Source organism: Glandiceps talaboti, chromosome 22 (genome assembly GCF_964340395.1).
Source record: "Glandiceps talaboti chromosome 22, keGlaTala1.1, whole genome shotgun sequence".
NCBI lineage: Eukaryota > Metazoa > Hemichordata > Enteropneusta > Spengelidae > Glandiceps > Glandiceps talaboti.
Genome location: NC_135570.1, coordinates 12,076,275 through 12,100,728, shown reverse-complemented (window position 1 = coordinate 12,100,728; position 24,454 = coordinate 12,076,275). Strand labels below are relative to the sequence as shown.

At 36.0% G+C, this 24,454-nt stretch overlaps 1 protein-coding gene across 2 annotated transcripts; it reads left to right on the top strand.

The window, feature by feature from the left end:
• On the top strand, nt 1-22,725 carry LOC144451969 (bifunctional 3'-phosphoadenosine 5'-phosphosulfate synthase-like). 2 transcript variants are annotated; one of them, XM_078142909.1, is made up of 12 exons: nt 1-126; nt 12,976-13,081; nt 15,920-16,155; nt 16,908-17,046; nt 17,433-17,551; nt 18,028-18,141; nt 18,626-18,737; nt 18,940-19,145; nt 19,466-19,727; nt 19,914-20,056; nt 20,184-20,309; nt 20,955-22,725. In XM_078142909.1, exons 1-12 carry the CDS (start codon nt 88-90, stop codon nt 21,198-21,200), a joined length of 1,848 nt encoding a protein of 615 aa, XP_077999035.1. In that variant the 5' UTR covers nt 1-87; the 3' UTR covers nt 21,201-22,725. The 2 variants fall into 2 exon arrangements, with proteins under 2 accessions (XP_077999035.1, XP_077999034.1); XM_078142908.1 differs by lacking the exon at nt 1-126 and adding an exon at nt 7,315-7,456.
• Nucleotides 22,726-24,454: the final 1,729 nt, after the last annotated feature.

Genomic DNA, 24,454 nt, shown 5'->3' with positions numbered 1-24,454 from the left:
GCAGGAGGCGCACATCGTCAGCTTGTTGCGGGTCATTGTCCGGAGAATATTCACATCCTTTGAAGAAAATCATTTCGAAAAAAGAAAATGTCTGGAGACGTCAACACAGGAGTAGACCAAAAATGCGTAAGTGAATATCCTATTTTCGTCAAAAACACTGAAAAAAATCGAACAGTAAAATTAATGTTCAGCAAACGGTAGTCGACACTGTACACTATCGGCGATCGCGTCATTTCTCATTATATATTCTGCAACAGCCGGCGATTTTTCCTCACAGCCCGTACATTTATTGTACTTACAATTGTGTTACATGTAAGCCAGATTCTTTGTATATGAATCTAATTTTGGCCGCAAGGGCACTCGACGAGCCAAAAGCTTTCCTTTTTTTACAGAGCGGGTAAATGATCGCAGTGACGAGGTGACACGTTGCTGTCGCGTGGCTGTAACTTTTCCATTGCTAGTAACATTAGCGATCTGTCGCTAACACGGATTTATATGGTATATCTCTTGTTACACTGAAAGATATGAAAATATATTGAAACCATTGATGGCATTGGCATCTGAATACGTGTTTTGTATTGTTTTGGGACAGATATGCAGTGTAGCTATAGATATTCACACCAAAAAATGCGTGATATATTACGTAACAGATAATGACCGTCACTTCGCGTTGCATTGTTTTGTTTTGTGCCAACGCATTGGAATTTAAATCACCTGGCGAGTGCTCTGTTTAGGCGAGGTAATGCTCGAACACGTTCACTCACATTTTGAACCTTCACTCGGACAGAGTACGGGGGTCAAAAGGACGTGTCAGTGAACATGCCGTGTGAATAGTTTTGTACTCTGCGCCGCCTAGTGGTTAGTTTTACATTGTGTAATGAAAATATAAAAAGTTAAGAGCACATGTTATACTGAGTGATATTCCCAGTTTAGAGATGGAAAAACTTGAATTTCACATACAATGTAAGGCTATCATGGAAGTTCGAATAATCAAACGATGTCAAACACTTGTTTTACAATTTGCATTTCTAAACAATTTGTAATTAAATAGTAAGAGGTAGTCGAATCAAATCTAAAAGATTGTTGGAAAAGTTGTATCCCCTCTCTCTTTTTATTTTATTCGAATTTTATTTATCATATGGCAAAACAAAATTTGAAGCTATTTAATGTTACATTTGGCATGCAAATATTTTATTTCAAAACTGTTTTTGTGATGATTGATTTGTGAAAATATGTAAACTTAATGTTGAGGTTTAAAAAGACAACAGTAAGAAATCACCATTTTTGAAATGTGACAAAATTTTCTGTTTAAAATGATAAATTTTACATTGACGTTTACACCTAGTGACATACTGTATTGTGTGCCACCAATTTTACTACAATTATAGAACTTAGAATGTCCTTATTTCCATGCCATCTTGCCATGCAAGGTTTGAAGATGATGGGAATTTCCCCAAATCATGAATATTAATGAGTTGTGTGAACACGTGAAATGGGGTGAAAGGTCAAGATGGAATTTTTCCTAGCATAATACTACACATAGTGCACATGTTTTTAAGTCATACTGGATTGCATTTGAATGGAAGAATGGATGTATTGTAGTCAAACTAGGGTGTCTAGACTGCTCCAAAGATATTTCTTTGTAAATAGCAGGTGAGGAAGGGTTAGAATGAAGGGAAACACAAGACTGTGAGTGCATACCTAGACTACACCACATACAATATACATAGGTCAATGTATGAGGTTATATACAGTAGTTACTATTATTACATGTAATATTACTAATTAGTAGTACTACTGTAATACCAATCACCAAATCTTCTTTCAATTCAATATTCAGAATTTAAAAGGCAATTAAAATGGCCCAGTTTGTAATTGTGTGTTAATGAGACAATTAAAATGCAGCTATTTTGTTGTTTAGTGTTATGAATTTTTCATTGGAATAAGATATTTCAAACTGATGGTGTTGATGATGCATAGCATTACAAAATCTGCTGTAAGCAGCACCCTTGTGTAATAGAAGGTGTTGTTTGAAATTGCAGTTTGAGATCAAAATATGGTTTATTTAAGATATGATCATGTCCATGCAAAGCAACTTTGGTGCCCAAGATCATTCAGGTTAAGTTGCCCCACCCCAACCTGATGACCCACCCCTAGGAAAACAATGTATAGGAGGTGATAGAACTTTTCATGTATACATATCAATATGTACAAACATTTCCCTTTTACAGGAAGGCATAGTTGATAGATGATTTCCTAATTGTATTATACATTGCTAATTCATTGTACATATTACAAGTCTGTTTCCATCCATAGGGGAAATGAAGCAGACCAAAGATTTCCTAGTCTATAGTCCCTGGGTCATTTGTTGTATTCCCCATCAAGTTATACAACCCTATTGGATTCTTACTGTTACCTTGATCCTAGAACTGCAACATGTAACAATGAATTGAGTCACATATAAGTTATCCATCAAGGACAACAAACAAGTGAATTATTTTGTCAACTTTGAGTGTTCCTCTTAAACTTTTCATATTGACATCATTCATACCAGAGTCTAACAGGTATAATAAATAGTTTTCCAGATCTTGTCTTTGAAATCACTTGATGACCTGTTTTGGTGAAATTGAATAGGGAACTACATGTAGCTGGGAAATGGTAACCATATTACTCCCATACTTTGACATGTTTTGATCACTTTATATACCTTGTTTCAAAGTTTGGTGTGTGTGAAGTTTTTTGGGGGGTGGGTGGTGGTGGGGCGTTACAATGGCTCATGACCAGTATACCAAACTAGGATAATGGCAAAGCATTGAGAGGGATGAACCATGACCAAGTGCAACAGTTATGAGAAACGCAAAGCCATGATATGTCAAATGTATGAAATCACTATAAACTCACAAAGAAAGAAAGATGTCTCTCACAGCTACAAACTTCAAGTTTTCTGTCCAAGCCAACAGTCCTATCAGCCTTTCTGCCAACTAAACTGATTCAACGGTGTCGATCAGACGATTGTCAGATAAAAAACGAGTCAAAGGTATGACATACCTTTACTGTTCTATAGTTACTTGGCTTCATGTACTCCAGGGTCTTCTTGGTCTGTTATGTTAGTTGTACCTTGGTGCCTCTAATGGTGTCTGCCTAGGTTTACGAGAGCTGTACTTAGATTTCACGATATGATAGTAAATCTTCTGTGTTGCTGTAAATTTAAAGGTACACCAGTCAACAACCTGTTCTCTCACCCCTATATGCACATACCTATTGATGAACATTTCAATGAACCATAAAACTTCTGACCCATATAAATCCTTTTCGTATCATGCAAACTGTGAAGTCATAAAACATGTAGCAAAAGTACAGTTTAAATTCATAAATTGAAACTTATGATGTGATCTATAGTTTGGTATGGTATGTACATGGTGAATGTGTTTCTTACCACCTGTTTTTGTGTTGGGCAGGTTGCCCATGTACATGTACTGAACACATATACCACAAGTACTTGGACCTAAATGTTTTTAATGTCTCCAATGTCTCCCATCCAACAAATTATACTGATGAAAATTTACTTGCAGTCAAAATATGTAACTAATGCAACAAATGTATTATTTGTACAGACAATATTCAGATCCCCATAATTCATAGGATATGCTATGGATAAAGCAACGATTACAATTTTTAACCATGTTCAGTGTTCACCACTATAGACAAAGTATGGTGCAAACACAGTCCTTGCCATTTAGGCCGCTATGCTTGGTAGGTTTCTACCGTGCTTCAAAAGTGTTCTACCATCCTTGAGCTTTAGTAATCTTTGAATGACAAAATCATAATAATACTTTCACATGAAGAGTGATCCCCAATGTACAGGGGTGTATGTGTTAAAATAAACATGTCAGAGTTTGTTCCAGTGTTGAAGACATGTATATTTAAAGTGCTGATCACTATATGCAAACCAATATGCAAATTAGTCACATCCAAAGTCTGATGTCTGCAGTTGTAATTAGAAAGTAGACAACTGAATGGTGTGTGCACCAAGTGTTAGCTGAGGTGGCTACAAAGGCCTTTTTATGTCCACAATGTTGTGTCCCAATGTACCGGTACTAAACTGTTGAAAGAAATTGCTGGTTTGATTGCACTTTGACATACCTGTCTGTAGGAATGTTTTCTACATCAGATATAAAGTTGAAGTCATTGTGACACTCTTGTCTCTATCACAAAGATGCGGCTGGTGTTTTGAAGTACACAATCATACTCTGACCTGGTCAGGTACGACATTTTTACAACAGTACTGTTTGTTCATACCAACCAACCAAGTCATGTGACAGTGTTTACAAGCGACATTTTCGAGGGTATACTTTTTGTTCATTGTAAATCTTTTTCATACAGTTTTCACTTTGCCTAGTAATTTACAAGTTGTCAGAATATGGTGTGAAATTTGAACAGTGGACTAAGATGAACTATATTATGCTAACACAAAGAACAGAATGTGTATGTCATTGTTATTGGTCATGTCTGGTCATGTAAATGTCAATTTTGGGCAAGTTTTCATCATATTCAAACAAAAGACAATTTGTGTTGGTAGATAAGTTTTCTTGAGTCAGTCTACATTACCAACAGTAAACATTTCATTGTGATCAACATATAGTTGTCTGCGTTTGAAAAGTGACTCACTCTTTACAAAAATAGTACACATATTCAAAATTCTGTCAGTGTGCTTAACTATTGATTGGGTGGTAATGTTGCCTCAGGCATATCTTATATATATATAGTGATCTATGATGCTGAAATAGAAGCCAGTTTGATGCGTTACTGATACTTGATCTAGCAAGATTTGCTGTTTTCTATTTTTTACTGTGGCACTCTTTAGGAAAGCTATTTATCATTTGAACCTCAACAAAAAATTTTTCTTTTATTCAATAGAATACTGATACATCAAACTTTAAGGTATATTCAAGCTTCCTAACAACTTTACCAATTTGTTGAACAACCTGTTCACTTTCAAAACAAGACCCAAAGTCATCTTGAAATGGAGAATTTTGGAAATGTTCATTATTTAACCAGTTGTTCCAAAGTTTTGGGCAACTTTTCTGAAACTGAAAGTATTTAATTTGCATATGAGCATTGCCTATCTACACATAGACCCTCCACCATGGATATGAAAATTTTAAAATAAAACGCTTTGTCCTTAGTAAGCTTTGACAAGTTGAATTTCAATATCACAAAGTCCATGATGAAGGTGATCTCTGAATGGTTAAAGTCAAGCAAATATCCATATTTTGGTATTAACAAGGTGATGAAATATACACATTAAAAGATAAAAACCTTGATGTACCATTGCACTGACCCACTTGTAAGACTGTACCTGTGTCGGTGTTTTGTGTGTGGGATGGACTCCTTTCTTCTTGGTATGAGTACCCTGGCCAGACTGAGTACCCTGGCCGGACTCTGACAAATTATTACACTGTACCTGACTTAGGTCAACCATAGAGCGATATACCATGACACTACAAGTCAAACAAGGATTGGTCAGAAGTGAAGATGAAATAGCATATACCATTACATTTATAGGGGTGATTGGACCAAAGCTTGCTTTAAGTAGTAATAGCGGGTAGTGAATACTATTTTATCTAGATGGGATGATTGGCTCAAAAGTTCTATAAGTGTAGATACAGAAAGGGGTATTAGTATGGCATTTGGAGTACAGTCATCAATATAGTCGAATGTTTAATGAGATATCAACATTTACGGAAATGACAGTGAAAAGAACGGTCTTGAAAGAGTTATTTCTACTATTGTAAGACAAGCATAGATGTGAACAAAACATATTTAATTACCTGAAATAATGGAATTTTGTATTCATATATATTCAAATTATTTCAATGAAATACCGGAAATTCTGGGAAGTATTACATGGATTGGTATGACAAAATACAACATGCTTCATATTTGCCTTTGTACAGTTAATAATGCAGTTAGTTATAACAATAGTAATATATTGTTTATTCAGTACTGTAGACCAATTGAGTTGGAAGTGCTGATGTGGCACCCACAGAGATGACAGTCCTAATGTATTCATGGTTATCTGAAATGTCATGTCATGCCACACAGCTGTGTGTGGGGAAAGTAGTAAAAGTGAATTAACATGTTTAAGATGATTTGTTACCATGGATATAAATAGATATAACTTAAAAAGTACCCATAGGCTGTACATTGTACATAGTTAGTTTACTAGCTCGATTTCTGTAAAAAAAATATTCCAAAATGAAACTGCTTTGCTTTCTGTCTGTCCCCAGTTGGTTTAGTAAAAATTCGAGAAAAGGAAGAGATATGACAAAATTGCAATGGGATAAGAATACGATGTTCAAACGTGCCCTGGGAAGAAATATACTGATAATTACCTGTTTGAAAGTATAGTTGTCAAAAAAAAATAGTGAACTTAGATAAGAAAGTAATCGTAACTTTTAACTGTTTTTGAACCATATATATACTACAGATTAAATTTACCGTACATATTGAATAGATAATTTTTATATTCCAGGTCAAAATCCTATGACCAAGAATATCATAGAATATGACATCATGGATTTTTTTTTATCAAAAAGACTTTAAAAGTCTATTCTGGTATATTTGTTTGCCTTAGTTAGATCTGTGATTCAGGATGATAGCATCAAAGTGACAGATTTCCTCCGTAATAATGCAACGTGTGTCAGCTGTGATCGGATTATGTATTTTCGTCATATCCTTCTTAGGGTTGTAGTTGGCAAAATAAAATTGTGTGTATTGAAAACTTGTTATTCCTGCAGCTACTGTTGGCTTATGCCTTTGAACATCATTTATCGGCTTACTAAAGCAGGGACAAATGTTCTGAAGGGTAGGAGTTGATGTTATAAGTACCTTTTGTTTGTAAAATTAGTTTTGTTATAATTGGGTCTCAGAAAAAATTATCTTAAATTTCATCAGGTTTATCAGAAAGTGTTAATTAAAAGTGTTGACTCCCTAGTGGGAGAGATAGAACAGCATTATTCATTCATGAATTCAGTTTTATTTGTAATTAAATAAATAAACCGCTACTTATTAAAACTCAATTAAGAACACTTGAGAACATTTCATCTAATTAATTTGACCCATGTAGGATTTAGTTATGTTTGATAGTGATCAAACACCTCATCAGTCACCCCTTTAACAGATGCTATCACCCCTTGAGTAGAATTCTAATGTCCCATATGTGATGACATAAAACCAGCATGGTACGCCCTTTATTATGCAAATTCTGTCCACGTAGCCAAAGCTATTTAACATAGACAAGTTGCATTGGTGCTCCATTCAACCTGAAGCCTTTCCAGTGACATTTTCTCATAGTATTTGTGTGTGTGAAATTTTTTTTTTGACAATCATGACTGATGCAGAGTGTATAAGTCCAACATCAAAGAGAGCTGACCCATACGGACTGCGTCCAAAGGTAATTGGTTATTTTCCAAGTACACATTTACACACCTCTAGCTCTGTACTTCGTGCATGTTGACAGTGACAACACGTGAATTCACATGATCATTTAGCATGCATGGATTTTTCCATCAGTTGTAATCTGGTGCTCCGAGACAGGTAATGAGAACATACTGATTTGACCTGAGAACTGGACCAATGTGTACAGGAGTGTCTGGATAGTCCTCTCAAATTTTTTGTAGTGCTGGCAGAAATATGAAAAATGTATAAAGTTTCATATATTTATATATCTGGTGTGTGTCCTCATAAACATTTACAATGGCAGCAACATACATGCATAGTGTACAGTTTACGGAACTAGGACTTGCTGATGTGTCACCTAGCATGAACTAGCACTGAAAAAAAGCGTGTTTCTGTGTCGTTTGATAGAACAGATGGAGTGAAATTACAAACACTACAACTATAAATAACTTAAAACAATATTTTGATTTTGGTAGTGTATGGCTTTATAAAGACTTCCTCCGGAGGTTTGTTTGGACGTTACGTGTAACAAGGACTACCTTTGCTGTGACTTTAAATTGTTTGCCATTAAAAGTTGTGTATGACAGTTCATATCTGCAGTCATTTTGAGTTGATGCAAATGTGACATTTAAATCAGCAATTGTGGTCGAGTTTTACCATGACACATGATAGTGTTTCATGTTGGGTGTGCACAGATAAAGTGAGGTTTGCATTCTTGTAGTTGAAAGGAAACAATTGCCTGCCATTGTTAGTCAATCTTTGCATGACTGAACATTTTAATACTCTTAGTTGATTTTCGAGGGCATGGTACTTAAAATTTATAGTGTCAAATGTAAAAGTGAGGGTCTGCCAGCAACTTGCATTGTTAGTTAGACTTCAAAACATTTTCAATCTGACAGCCCCCCATAATTTTTTGAACTAGACAAATGCGCACCGGGATATCTTTTTTCGTCAAGTCTTCCAAACCCTTGATTGTGATTTGTTTAATTGGATTCCTTCTGTAAAAGATTTTCCGTATCCCCCCCCAAAAATATAATTCCAACAGGAAAAATTTCAAATTCCAAAAAAGCTGAAATAAGTCTGTTTGCACTTGAATTGTGTTCAAAAGTATAGAAAACTGGAGTTCTGTTTGATCAATGGCTTATGGTTGTCTGTATTTGGAAAGAGTTTTGCTGAGCGTCCAGTAGATATGAATACTTTGAGGTCCTGCAGCCCTATTGATCTACAGACAAAGTTTCCATCCTATTGGCTTCATTTCCTAGTGGCTTTATCTGATTTCCAGGCATCTATTCATTGTATACTTATCATTGTTCAAATCTTGGTTATTCAATAAGTAGGCAAGCCAGATAATATGTGGTTTTACAAATATCATCATATCACTATGTATTTGCTGTCCTTATGTCAAGATGACCTTTGATGTTCATAGTTGATCATGTTCTGGAAAGGTTTTCCGAGTTGCATTTATCAGTAGGCAAGAGATTACATTTACATGTATGATTGGTCAAATTTAGGTTTACAGGATTGGGTGAGAAGCTCTCGACAGACTTCAGCTCAGCACGAATTTAATTTCCAATATCCATATATACATTATTTTCCATACACTAAGTAAGCTTGACATTGAAAAATTCCTTTCAAAGAGAGTTATACTAGCATAAATTTATTGTAATAAGTTTTTTTCTGATCATTGTAGAATTCTGTCATTGTATGCTTTCAAAGCCACGAGTGGGTATTGTAGAGGTACAGTGGTGTAGCCCTTACTAATACTATGACTCAGAGGATACTAATCAGAAAACCAGGCAATCTCTCATAATAGATTAGATTAGGAATCATAGATTTATATTTTAAAGAAAGACAGTTTTATCATGTCATGGTCCAAGGTCTGTGATTGACACTTTAGTCAGGAGACACTGGTATAGTTTCTAAGTATGTTTCCCTTTCCTGGCTTGAGCGAGGTTTGAATCGCCGTCGTAAACCGTAGTCCTTTTCATGATGCCATCTGAAACATACCACCAAGAAATAGTAGCTCTGGTTTGCGAGAATGGGTCTGAATATAAAAGTGTAAACATCAAACAACTTGATTAACAAACATGGAAGAAAAAATGCCTTTAGGGAATTTACATGCCAGAAAGTCGGTAAACTGTAACGTCCCGAAAATCATATTTGGGGTTCAGGTTGGGTAGGATTGAGGATACTGTTCTTGTGTATTTCAAACTGGCTAACAAATTAATACGTTATCATACTTAACACCAACAAAATTGTCCTTTTGACTAGATTATCAATGTAGTCCATCAAAAGTGGAGTCAAACAAAGTAAGAACCCCAGTAAAGTCTAAATATGGTAGGGTATAATGTTCCAAGGTCATTCAAGTGATATGCGTACCCTGACCTAGTAGAGTTTTGGTTCAGGGCTCCTTAATTTAAATCTCTCCTATGGCATGCTTTTCTTTACCAATACAATCAGCCGTCTCTGTCAACAAAGTACCTTGGGCTTTTATGTTCTTGTCAAAGTAGAACTTTTTAAGTCTGGAGTTGCACCCCTGCCAGGTTATAGTACAAGTAAAGTGCATTTCCAGAAGTGGACGAAGTTTCATTTCATTGCCCAGGGTACTTCTTTGAGTTAGTACTGATATGTGGTCACAGGCCAAAACGTTAGTTTTTTTTTTAACCATATTGGCACATAGCTAACTTTTAACCTTTGCCTTACATTATAGTACAGCTAGCAGGGAGAAATCAAATATATAAAGTTTGACAAGTGTAGAATCATTCTAGGAGCTCATATAACAGTCTTTAATATGAAGTATCTCATAACTTGACAGTACCACAGGGCTTGCTTTGATACACGAGATTAAGCAAGGGTATAGCCAGTACAGGCTAGTCACACTTGGCAAATTGTTAGACCATGTGTATAGTTTTAAAATGAATGGTTTGTCTGTCAAAAGACATCTTATTATCTCTCAGACTCTGTGAAATATGTGACCTTAGATGACCCACAGTCTTGATGCATTTTACTCCATCTACTTTGTAATGTTGCGTTGCTGTGTTGCTGTCTAAGGGAAACAATCCATACACTTTTACTTTGTTGCCCTTCAAAGCAATGACTGTCAAGATTACCAGCACTAACCATGTACGTATGGTTGCCCTATTTTACAACCAGACTTGCACTTTTATCAAACCCAATCTATTTTATAATTAACTTGGACACATAGACACCTGTTCACCGAAGATCCAACCATTGATGTGTGTTGCCTGCTCCCATAACTCTCTCCACATAACAGGCCTTATATTCAGCCTACACAGAGAAGGAGGGCTGTACCATGGTTTGATAATTTTGCATAAAACTAGAGATGTAAACTGGATAACATGTATTTTCAATCCGTTCCCATGGAAGAATTGAAGGATAGAACTTAGAAGTACATGTATTAGTTTGTGTGTTATGTGATGTCTATACAATGTAGCGTAGGTTAATGTACTATGTAGAGGAAATAGACAATATTGAGACTGTCATAGTAATGGTAACAAAATCGGTCGTACAGCTTCACATAACCTTTATGTATCCAACTCTCTACCAACTGCAGTTTATAACCTATAATTATCTAGGCTGAAGTCGCATCAATTTTATGAGTGAGTTATAGATGGATACGGTGGCCCAATACAGCCACCTATAAATTTCTTGTAAACAATAATTATGTCTTGAAAGAAATGTTGATCCTTGATCTGTTGGATCTGCTCTTTCATAAATAGTCTAGGCAGCTTCATTTACATTTGAAAAAGAGAACAAAATTTATTGAACTTTCCCAACCGTAACATTTCTTTGTTCAGCTGACCTGTGTTAGGGGTGGGGGTGGAGGTGGGGGTACCACTGGCCAGGTCTGGTAGGTGGGGGTAGCACTGGCCCGGTCTGGTAGGGGTGTGGCCAATGCTATCAACCCCAGACCCCATTTTAGACTAGTTTTGACCCAAAACCAATACCCTGTTTTAGACTTGAACTTTTTAGAAGACTCCATTTTAGACCAATGTTGAACGATGAATGCAGTGTTACACATGTGCAGTTAACGTAACAATGCATTATGGGGTGATATCTAAATTAGCAGATGCAAATTTGTCACCAAAGGTGCGAATACCCCCCCCCCCCCCCCGCCCCGCCCCCCGGGGGGTAAGTTGGAATGGAATGGGAGAGAAAAGGTGAAGTCATGCATGTTTGCCAGTTTTGAAAAAAGGTCACCTCTAAAAGTGCTCTATCCAGGCTTAATCTTGGGTCTAAATTTCACTGCCAAAGTGCCACGTATATGTACTGTCACAGTATTAGCAATAGTTTGATAGGATTGATAGCAATGCCACAACAGATTGTTAGCTCGATGTCATCATCTGTCACCTGTATGCTGTCAGATTGGTGTACCTGGACTTCAGTGTTATCACCAAATTTAAATCACATTGCTTTAATAATGTTACCATGGTTACGAATGTACCATGATGGGATCTCACTGAAATCTTGTAATACTGCAATTTTTGTGCTGGAGCCAAATACTTGTGGCAATGTATCTAGGTCTCGCATACTTAGTAGAACTAGAATGTACCCCTAAGTATGTAGAAGGGTTTCAAGTACTTGTCCATGAGATAATATACATGGATACAATGTAGCAATAGTAGCGCAGAAAGTACAAATAATTTCTTCATCACATCCATGGTATTGCACATGAAGCATTACTTCTCTCCAAAACAATATGGCAGCCTGATGTATGACGTTTGTAGGGAGAGTGTATACCAGTTGTTATGGTTTCCATGGAAGGATAGTAAATCAAGAATCAGTGAAGAAATGTACATTTAATGTGTTTCCATGCCAAAAGGGTTGATATAATGTACGTAATGTTAAAGTGCATTTGTTCCCCTTGGCTACATATACCAGTAGAAATGAAACACGAGTTAATGATAGATTGTATGCAGGCTAATAAAAACACCAGGAATGAGGACTTCTCTCAATTGTTTTCATTGTTGTTGGCATAATTTTGAATATTTATGTGTTTTAATATGTTTCCTTCCAACCTGCATGTTCAGACATGTAGAACAATATTTGTGGGTTTGTCTATGATCTCTCACTCTCTCTTACTCAACCATATAGTCAAATGGTTTTCTTCAGAATGTCATTCCGTTCTTGCCATGAACAGCAGTAGTAATATTGAAGCATCGATATTCCAATTTGTAAATGTGATGTTGTTATCACATCTCACATTACTTACTTTAAGTTTAAGACTCTAGATTGAGTTTGAAGTAACTCAACAAAGTAACTCATTAAAACTGCCTGTCAGTGTGTGCTGAATTACTACGTGTATATGCTGTTGACCCTTTCCCCAGCAGATTTAAATAGATTTTTGGTAGAATTTGTCCATTTCACTATACAGTACGTTTTAAAGTGAAAAATCACAGAGAAGCTCACACATATAGTTCTATTATCAGTTTGTAGATAGTATATTGACACATCATTTATAACTTTGTTGTACATTTCCTTATCGTTTTACAGGTCGCTACTAATGTATTCAAACAGTCTCACCATGTATCACGTGCCAAAAGAGGTCAGGTCATGGGTCAACGAGGTGGCTTTCGTGGCTGTACCATCTGGTTCACAGGTAAGAAGCTCGTACATCTCTAGTGGTACAACCCACGCTACAGAATATGAGGGGCATTAACACCCTTTCTGTGCAGTGGTATCACCCACCGACACTACAGAACATGATGGGAATGAACCATGATAGAATTTGGAAATGGACAATGAACTCTTTTGGGATTTTTGTAAATTTTCTGACCTGGTAACTTCAATAATTTAATATTGAATGAAATATTTTGTGTGTGTACATGGAGGTGGGAGTGGAAACTTATAAATGATGGCCAAAATTGTATCGGTTGATGAGAGGGGTGGGGGGAATGAGAGGTAGAGAGTGTTTTATCAGGAGTGAAGTTTTACCATGTCTTGCCCTTTTTAACATGTCCAGTCACTTTACTTTATACTTTGTATGTGTAAGTACTAGCACATGGTGTATTTTGTAGGTACTGAACTGGATCAGTTACGTTTTGCAGAATTAGTAACGTTAATTTAGGGTCTTCTACCTACAACCTTGTACATGCTTTTAATGATAAATATGATAGAAACATAGAAATTGTCATAAACTCTGTAGGATAAACCATGTGTTACTTATAGTATATGTTGAACTTAAAACCAATTTTCAAGGCTTTTTAACATTTGATAGGTCTTCATAAAATGTAGAATCATGTGGCTTGTCCATGTGGCATCACCAGTAAACTTGTTGCTTTAGTTAAATGAAACAAAAGCGCCACCAACATAAACAGAATTAGCTAGATAGCAGTTGTTAATATATACAACAAAGTAATGTAAAGGAATATGATATCTCTGTAGAGGTCAGAATGTCAACTTGTTCGGAGAAAAATAGGGGTCATAACTCCATATCATTAGTGCCAGGAATGTTCAAAAGTTTTTAAAATCACACTTAAACTTTATATTAGTGATATTTCTAAATTTGGAAAGTACTGAGAAATAATACTAGAATTTAAAAGCTGAGAGAAGTACAGTGTGCCCTCTGCTGATAGCCACATTTTGTTATGAGTCAGCTGATAAAAACTGTGATTTCTTGGGAGTCCACCACATAGTAAGAGATAGGGAACACCAAATTTTGATGTGCCACTAGAAATTGTGTGCATCAGTGTAATTGGCTTAGAGGGTACACTGGACCAAGTGTAAACTGTGAAAGTGTAAATGGTTATAAGTGTAGTAAATTAAAAAAAAAATAGATGGATGTTGATATGGGTTAAAATCACTTATGAGCTAAATCAAAATATTAAATTTCCACCCCACTATCACTAATACAACGGCAACATTCTAAATATTTAGAAGAAAAGAAACTAAAAAAAATTCTATATTTGCAAACTTGTGTTATTTGATTAGTCATGTTGATACTAATTATGAATATTCATAATGGGGAATTATTTATTCTTGCAAATTCTGATCAGACCATAAATCCTTAAAAATATATCCTATTACCACAAATAAAATTGTCTGGTCTGGATTTAGTTTGAGAAAAATGAAGTTACTTTAAATTTAATATCTAATGGATGTTATCTGAAATAATATTTTTTGAAAGATTACTGTTCTACGAAAATGTAAACGTGTCTGATGACATGTAAAATCTGTGGACATGGTGTATGAATAGTACAATAAAGATACATATTTGTAATGTCACAGATGTTACAACTAAAACCTGCCAACTCACACATATGCTGGTACATATTTCATAGGAAATTCCCACGTTAATATTTGGAAGTGAACATAATGACAAAATGAATCAATTTTGAAAAGCCGGGAAGTAGGTGTAGAGTATAAATAGGTACTACACAACCTGAAAATAAAAGATGGAACATTTTATTATAAAACACACGGTGAATCATTTTGGAGTATTTTCAAATTAATGAAAAAGATGTAATAAAAGATGAAATATTTTTATTAAAAACACACAGTAAATCATTTTGGAATATTTTTAAATGGACTTGAAAAGATGAGATAAAAAATGAAATATTTTTATTAAAAAACATACAATAAATCATGAAAGAAGTCTTGACAGTTGACATAAGGTGTAGTTTGTCAAAATGTATATCGACATTCAGTAAATATGAAAAGTACATAGAAAAGGAATAGTTTTTCAACAAATTCTCGCCAAGCTTGTAGCTGTTGTATGATTGATGTGTATGTCAGTGATGTGACACTGTAATTCGTAGTGGCCTATACAAAAGACAGTAGAAAAGTTGATGATGTCAAATGAGTCAAGAGAAGGTTGTACCACTCTGTAAGGTATAACATGATGGGCGCCCTCACATGATATGATATGATAAATATATAAACCTGAAAGCTGATTTGTGTTATCGCATTTTAATATAAATTCAAATCACTACCACTTTTTGATTGAAAAATAACAAATAAAACTAACACAATGAATAAGCTTTGAAAACTGCTTATCACACACATACAAATGTACTCACACAGGACACACACACACACACACACACACACACACACACACACACACACACACACACACACACACAGACTTGCACACGCACTCACACACATAACACATGCTTTCACACACACTCATCTAGGTACTCTCTCTGAGGCATATATTAATTGGACTTTCAGATAATCTTATCCTTCCCATTCTCACAAGCCAAAGTATATTTTTTCTCTGCTGATACAACTAAAAATGTGTTCTGGTACAGACCTAAATTGAATAAAGTCCTAGTTCTTGTACATTTCAGCTACCAAAACAATGATTTATCAAGACAAGACTTTGCTTGCTTATCAATTTCTGTTAGCAACATTTTGAATACTCACAAAAAACCTGATGGCTATGGAATATGTAGGACAGACTTCTAATGCTGTGTTGTCGTTTGTATTCTAGGTTTATCTGGTGCCGGCAAGACCACTGTCAGCTTTGCTCTAGAAGACTACCTGTGTTCTAAGGGTATTCCAGCTTATGCCTTGGATGGTGATAACCTTCGTCATGGTCTCAATAAGAACCTCGGTTTCTCACACACAGATCGTGAAGAGAACATTCGTCGTGTCAGTGAAGTGGCTAAGCTGTTCGCTGATGGTGGTATTGTATGTCTGACTGCCTTCATCAGTCCATTCAAAGAGGTAAGATTTCAGCATTCAGTGAATTTCACAATACCGTTCAACTTTTCTACTTACAACTTTCGCAGGAATCAATAACAAACTGGACATGCTACACTTTAAGATAGCAAGATTGAATGAGTAGTTTCTTGCTACATTTTGTCTAAGTTAAATGAACTACACATGCCACCATACAGACATCAAATGAACACCGCAAAGGATATTTTATGCACCCTTCATCAGATGTTTGATACTAAGATAAACATTGGTGCCCAAATATGTGTCAAATTTAGATCTTTCTTTGCTATATGATACATTTGGTGCTATCTAGTAATACTCAAAGCCAAGAATTTTATGGACATTCTTTTCTCAGATCAGTACTCAAAAGGAAACTTTTCGAAATGGCACACTAACCTCTCCCCTTCCCCAACCCTGTCATCAAAGAAATCAGCTCGTAAACCATTGCAAGTAACACTATATCAATCCAAGTTCCCTTCCCTACTTTCCAAATCCATGAAAATATTTTGTAATTTGTGCAATTGGAGATAATCCTTGAACGAGGCATAGTAATCAAGAAGGGTGCTCCAAGTTTAATCAGTCGGTTGATAGAGTGCCCATTACAAGTATTTAGATTCTCTTTGAAGACAATATCTGTAGGTTTTAATGACATTTCCAACACGAAGGTGTTCAACAGACGAGATGCAGTGAGAAAGAGAGAAAGCAGACCCACCATACAACACTCATTTAACCACATGTTTCAATGTGTTATATTCCAGGATCGTGATGCTGCCCGCAAGATCCATGAAGATGCTGGTCTGCAGTTCTTTGAGATCTTTGTAGACACTCCCCTTGAAGTTTGTGAACAACGTGATGTCAAGGGTCTGTATAAGAAAGCCAGAGCTGGTATCATCAAAGGTAAGACTTGTCATCACTCCATCTCCAATATTGTTGGTTATGATTGAAAATTTCAAATTTAGATAACACCTCTAATAGGACAATACAATATAGTTACTTTGAAAACGAATGTGACGCTTTGATCCATCTACTCCGGACCTTGATCGCGCAATAATTTAATTTTTCAGCGTTGATGTATCTCTGGACTGTGATTATGGGAAGTAGTAGACGGATTGAAATGTCGCAAATTTCTAATTTATCATTCCAAAGTAACTATATTGTACTATTGTATCGATTCTTGGAACCATATACAATTTCAACATCTCTACTATAAGTTGAATTTGAATTGTTACTGTGGAAGGTATGACCAGTGGTATATAACAAAATGTGCTATTTTGATACCATAGGTTTCACTGGTATTGATCAAGACTATGAGAAACCAGAACATCCAGAGTTGGTTGTCAAGGGAGGAGAACTCAGTATTGATGAGTCTGTCAATTCTGTCTTGGAGCTGCTTCAAGAAAGGGTAAGTTAACAGCCCTCTAGTTGTGGAGTCAAAATAATAAAAAGTGACATTGCTTGTGAGTCACCACATAGTAAGATAGGGGAACACCAAGTTTTGGTGCGTCACTAGGAATTGTGTGCATCAGTGACACGTCGAGTTGGCTTAGCAGTCATATCAAGAGAAGAATATAATTGAACAGAGAAGTGTAAAAGTGTTGGAGCTGCTTCAAGAAGATAATAAGCAGTTATCTCACGAGACCATAAAAAGAACTTAGTGAAAAGTATAAAAGTCTAGAGCTATGTCAAGAAATGGTATAAAGCAAGCAGTCATTTGGTGAGAGATATCAAATCAGTGGAAAAGTAAAAAAAAAATGTTCAATGCTAGCAGAATGTATAAAATGTTGTTTATACATTAGAAACAATATAGGAATATTAATGAAAACATGAATTTCATGAAATTGGAGCATTTTTCTCATCAAATTTTTGTTTGTTTTTCAGGGTGTTCTCCCACTCTCAGCTGTTGACTCAGTCAAGGAACTATTTGTCCCTGAGAATGCTGTGGAAGCTGCCATGGAGGAAGCCAAGAGTATGCCAAGTTTCAACATGACCAAGGTAAATATATCGTACATTTTGATTGGTTAACAGTTGACATATGATTTCCAAATTACCAATCAGCCATCACGTAAGGATTAGTGTTAGGATAAATGTAGAAAAGAAACAAGGCAGAGAAATGTTTTCATGTTCTGTATTAGGAGCTGTTTTAGTGACTAAAGTTTTGTTAAGTTTGGATCTTGCTTGAAATTATCTGATGTCAACTGAAATGAAATGCAATGCATCAGAAATATGTGTACAAAATCTTTACATACTAGTAACTTGCCAACCAATCATTTGTGTTCTATGTAAGCTAATGTGTTGATAAGGTGGCACACTGCCTACTAACCAATCATCACCTGCGTTGTATTACCTACTAATAACCAATCATCACTTGGCATTACCTACTAACCAATCATCACTTGTGTTCTGTTACCAACTAACCAATCATCACTTGTGTTCTATTACCAGGTAGTAACCAATCATAACTTGTGTTCTATTTCAGCTTGACATGCAATGGCTTCAGGTGCTATCAGAAGGCTGGGCTTCTCCTCTACCAGGGTTTATGAGAGAAAGGGAATATCTGCAAACACTTCACTTCAATTGTCAATTAGATGGTAAGTTTATGCCCATAGTTGATGCATAGTTGGTTTATTTTATCAGTAGCTCCAGATTAGATTTATGATAACCACAGATAATCCCACAGTCCTTTGCATCTGAGCATCCTCAGTCTGGATTGCAAGTTCCCTATTTAATAAGAAGTCCATCTCAATCTCAAAGACAAAGATAAAGATCTGAATTTTTTCATTTCTACTTCAGGTGGTGTGATCAACCAGTCTTTACCCATAGTGCTTCCAGTTCATGATGACGACAAAGAAAGGTTAGATGGTCTAGATGCCTTTGCTTTGGAATATGAAGGCAAACGCTATGCCATTTTACGTTCTCCAGAGTTCTATGAGCATAGAAAGGAAGAAAGATGTAGTCGTACATGGGGTACAGCAAATCCTGGCCATCCATACATAAAGGTAATTGTCTTCACCAGACACGTACACATTTTTTGGCACTCTAAGAGTAATGGCTGTAGCAGCTGGGGAAAATCACACAGATATAGCATGCAGGTGCTGTGTATTACCAAGCCTTGGTGAGTTGGGGATAAACTGTGGACTGACTGGGAAAGCCTTGACAGTTCCATGGTGACATGATTGCAGATGTGATGTATTATTGTGAATATTTGTCTGTGTCAAAATTTACTAGGAGCATGGCATTTGTCTATAGTGTCTATACATAATGTCTGCCAAGTGTCTCCAGAATTTGATCTGACTGGCCACTTTTTTCGTTCAATTAGATGGTCATGGAGAGTGGTAATTGGCTTGCGGGTGGTGATTTGGAAGTCCTGGAAAGAATCCGATGGAATGACGGCATGGATGACTATCGTAAGACTCCAAATGAACTCCGGGCTCTGTTCAGAGATATGGAAGCAGATGCAGTGTTTGCATTCCAGCTTAGAAACCCAGTACACAATGGTCATGCCTTATTGATGCAGGACACAAGACGCAGACTGCTAGAGAGAGGGTACAAGAAGCCAGTACTTCTGCTTCACCCACTTGGTAAGTCTGAAATAAAAAACCTGATATATTTTAAATACATTGGAATATAAGAGTCTTGTGACATTTCAACTTGTTAAAAGTAACCTTGTAACCATCAAACATTGTCACACTCAAATGGAAGAATCTAAATATTTTGGTTGTATTCACTCATGACCATACCTCTAACCACTTTTAACATTGTTTCAGGTGGTTGGACCAAAGAAGATGATGTACCGCTAGACTATCGTATGAAGCAGCATCACGCTGTCTTACAGGAAGGTGTGTTAGACAAAGATTCAACAGTCATAGCTATCTTCCCATCACCCATGCACTACGCAGGACCCACAGAGGTAAGTTTTAGTCTACTGACTGATACCAACCATAAAATTGATGAAATAATTCTGATTACTTGATGCAATTTCTGTTACTGTTAGAAAGATAAATGTATATTTATTGTCGTTGTTTGACATCTTACAGGTACAATGGCATTGTAAAGCAAGAATGTCTGCTGGTGCTAACTTCTACATAGTAGGACGTGATCCTGCTGGCATGCCACATCCAGATGGTACCAAAGATCTCTATGATCACTCACATGGAAGAAGAGTAAGTTGCCATCAGTGTGTCATCTCGATGTAAACCTGCCATCTTGAATATTGCATCATGGGAAATAAATTGTTACATTGTTTGTAACCACAAATAATCTAGTCATAGTTACCCTGACCATTTTAGGTTTATTCTATCAATATAGCTCAAGATTACAACCCATGACACCAAAGTAAAGTGTTTTCTGTATGTACCACAATCATTTGTAGCATCCATATCAAGTGTAAAAGTATAACGTTTCATTTGCTAATTGACCACAAATACCACATGCTAGGCTTGTAAATAAACCAATTGAAACAGTGAACTTTACACTTGATATGAATGCTATAAACGAATGTAGCACATAGAGAAATTCTTTATTTCAGTGTTACTCGTTGTATTAGCAAATGAAACAATATACTTTTACACTTGATATGAATGCTATAAATGATTGTAGCACATAGAGAAAGTGTTTACTCCAGTGTTACTCGTTGTATTAGCAAATGAAACAGTATATTTTTACACTTGATATGAATGCTGTAAACGAATGTAGCACATAGAGAAAGTGCTTTACTAAAGCGTTATTATATTATGCCAACTAGAGATAATCACATACTGTATGATAATTGCTACCATTAAAACATTTCTCTCCTTTCCCTACATCAGGTTCTTACCATGGCTCCAGGTCTTACACAACTTGAAATCATCCCATTCCGAGTCGCAGCGTATAACAAGAAGAAGGGTAAAATGGATTTCTACGATCCAGAACGTAAAGAAGACTTTGAATTCATATCTGGTACCCGTATGCGTAGAATGGCTCGTACTGGAGAAATGCCACCAGATGGTTTCATGGCACCCAAAGCCTGGGATGTACTATGCGACTACTACAAATCCCTTCAAAAACAACAGTAAACAAAATGGACCCGACCCTTACCTGCTACCTTAGAGAACTTGGTACGGTCCTTGTGTTACATAATGGGATGGGTTAGCTCATTTTCTAGGGTTGTAGGGATGGATGAAGTAAACAATGAAAGGTGATACATAACAAAAAACATTTCTGGTTACACTATCCATAGACGTACTGAAATACATCTTCTGAACTTGCATGACATTTTTTCTGTTTCCATGGTAACAATAAGACCAACAATTTGTATCAAATGTCTGTCAGAGATTCCATGTCTTAAACTCCTAGGTAACGTATTTTTCTCTTTTCATACCGCAACGTTAAATTGAAGAAAAGAAATAGAATTGTTAATACAACATTTATGCTGCATTTCTTGATAATAGACATTTCTTAGAATTTTGCAACCAGGAGGGAAGAACTGAGTAGATAACAACGAAACTGTGAAGACTTGGGGAAACACTGAACTATTGAATCAACAAGTTCTTCATCGTCTCCAGAGAATTGTCAATTTGTGTGATTTTGGTTTCAATCAAATGCATCTGTTGTAATGAACTGTGATCCTATCACCTCAAGGATGTCATTTTAAATAAACATAAAGAACTAAATCTTTATCCGATTCAAATTATTGATTTGTATCAGAACGATTTGCTCTGACAAGATCTCTAGTGTATCATTTGCTTTTAGCAATTACCGCACAAACACTTCAGGATATTTGTGAAGTCTTTTTTTTTTATTCGTTCACTTCTTCTAGTTGTTTTAATATCAATTAAAAAGATATGTATCCTGTATTTTACTCCATTTTAATATCAAGGTACTTTTTAGGAGATACAGATCGGTGTTCCAGCAAGTTCTTTCTGAGAACTGTATAATCCTGATTACACCATGCACGAGCCAGGTTCAACAAAGAATATGGAATATATGCTCTCTACGTCATTGGTTCTGCTGTGTTCGAAATACGAGTCAAAATATTCAAAAATTGCCATTACTTTCCCTGATTTAAAAAAAATATTACGGGCAATGGTATAATTATGTTATTCTCCAATCTTTTTCTTGATTTGGCTGAATGAAGAAAATAGTGGAGAATAACATCTAATGTAGTTGTATTTTGGAAGTCAGTCAGGGATAAAAAAAAACAAGGTATTTTAATAATTGTAAGTTTCAAATACTGGCATACCTACAGTTGCATACACTACTTTTTTTCATTTGAAAATAATCATGTACACGTTGTGATAATGTGAGACAATATTTGCATTATCATTGCTAGCTGTCAGTGTAAACTCAGAATCTGTCGTTTCAATTTTTTCAAGATACAGGAGAATGCGTAACGTCTCTGCATGGGTGCAAAGCAAATTTAATGTAAAGAATTCCTTGGGCAGTAAATGTAATTGGGAATATGTGAATATTATACACTTTGGTTGTACAATGTGATATTTATACAATAAACAGACGGTGGGCTTTCATAAGGGCAAACAATCTTCCACAATTTAAAAGTGCCATTGAAAAAAAGATAAATAAAGTTTGACAATTATTAAATGGTGAATTTTTACATGGTGTACATATTCTATTTGTATTCAGGATGGTTGTGTGTGGAGTCATGATGGGTGAATGGTTAGCGTGACCAGCTTGGAATCTACAGGTTGCAGGTTCGAGCCCTGTCTCTGCCTGCTGTTTTTAGCACAACTGAACTGAGGTTCAGTAGTGCTATAGGGATCGCCCGGCGTCTGTCTGTCTGTGTGTGTATGTGTGTAAACAACTTAAACTCAAAAACTGCTGAACCGATTGCCATGATATTTGGTGGGTCCATTACCTTGGGTGTCTAGTTGGGAAATTGTTCAAATCAAAATGATCGCATCACAGATGTGTGATTTGGGTCAAAAAATGTGATTTTTGGTCAAAAAACTTAAACTCAGAAACTACTGGGCAGATTGGTGCGAAATTTGGTGGGAACATTCTTAAGGGGATGTAAAGTAAGATTTGTCCATGACGGGATGATTCCATCAGTGATATGCAAATTAGGGCTAAAAATGTGTCTTTTTGGTTAAAAATCTATAATTCCAAAACCACTGAGCAGATTGGGCTGAAATTTAATGGAAATGCATTTAGGGATGTATGGACGAAGATATGTTACGCATACCATGATTCCATGAGTGATATGGAATTAAGGTGTAAAAATGTGAATTTTGGTCAAAAACTTATATCTCAAAAAGTACTAAGTGAATGGGTTTGAAACTTGGTGAGATGTTTCTAGAAGTGTTATTCTATATCATTGCTTTTCCTCAAAAATCTTCAACTCTGACATTACCCAGTAGATTGAGCTTAACTTTGTTGAGAATGTGTAGATTTGTCCTCATTAATAGCTGACACAGTGAGAACAGTACATTGTTAATTAACTATAATGTTTACTTTACTATTTCCTCTGGTGGTAAAGCCTGTAGCATGGCCAGTTTGGTTTATGACTTGATTATGTAATATGTTGTAAGACAGCTGTTTCATCACCTACCCATATAAACTGAATGTAGCTTGTGTTTAAAATATTACAATAAGACAACCAAGAAAGTTAAACATGTTACATTGGTATGACTTGGTTCCAAATTGATTTAAAAAAATAAAGAAGTACAAAACCTTGTAGACACATCCCTTTAAAGTTTGATTAGGATGTTGCTATACTTGCCTTGTACACTTCCAACATAGGATGGCTGGATTATGATGATGGAAATTAGGTATGAAAATTTTGTTTTGGTTACAACTTTAAATCTTCAAAAAATTATATATCTATCATCGCCCTGAACATGAAGTTGTGTGGCAACGCAATATTTGCGCTATTATTTTCTGTTTGCGTGGCTACAGTCCTTGGGCAAGATTTCAACCACGACTGTGCCTCAGTCAACCCAGCTGTATAATTGGGGACCTGGTAGGATGTAGGTTGCAATGTGAAGGCTTTAATCCTATGCGCTGAAATGGTTGCAATGGATTGCATGTTCTCCGGGGGAGTTGAGAAAGACTAAAAGGGCCGTTGTGCTGTTCTGATCCGAGCCAGGGGTAATAATTGTAAAGCACTTTTATTTGACACGGTGTGGGAAAGCGCGATATAAGAACCCAACATTATTCATTATTATATTATAGCATTACCAATTTCGTCCATTATGGGCTGGGAGGGCATACATTATTGTTTAATTATTGTATGTAGTATATCGGTGAAAGTGTGTTGTGTTTACAGTAGGCATTTCCTTTACATCCACTGAATGCTCTCTGCATCTTTACA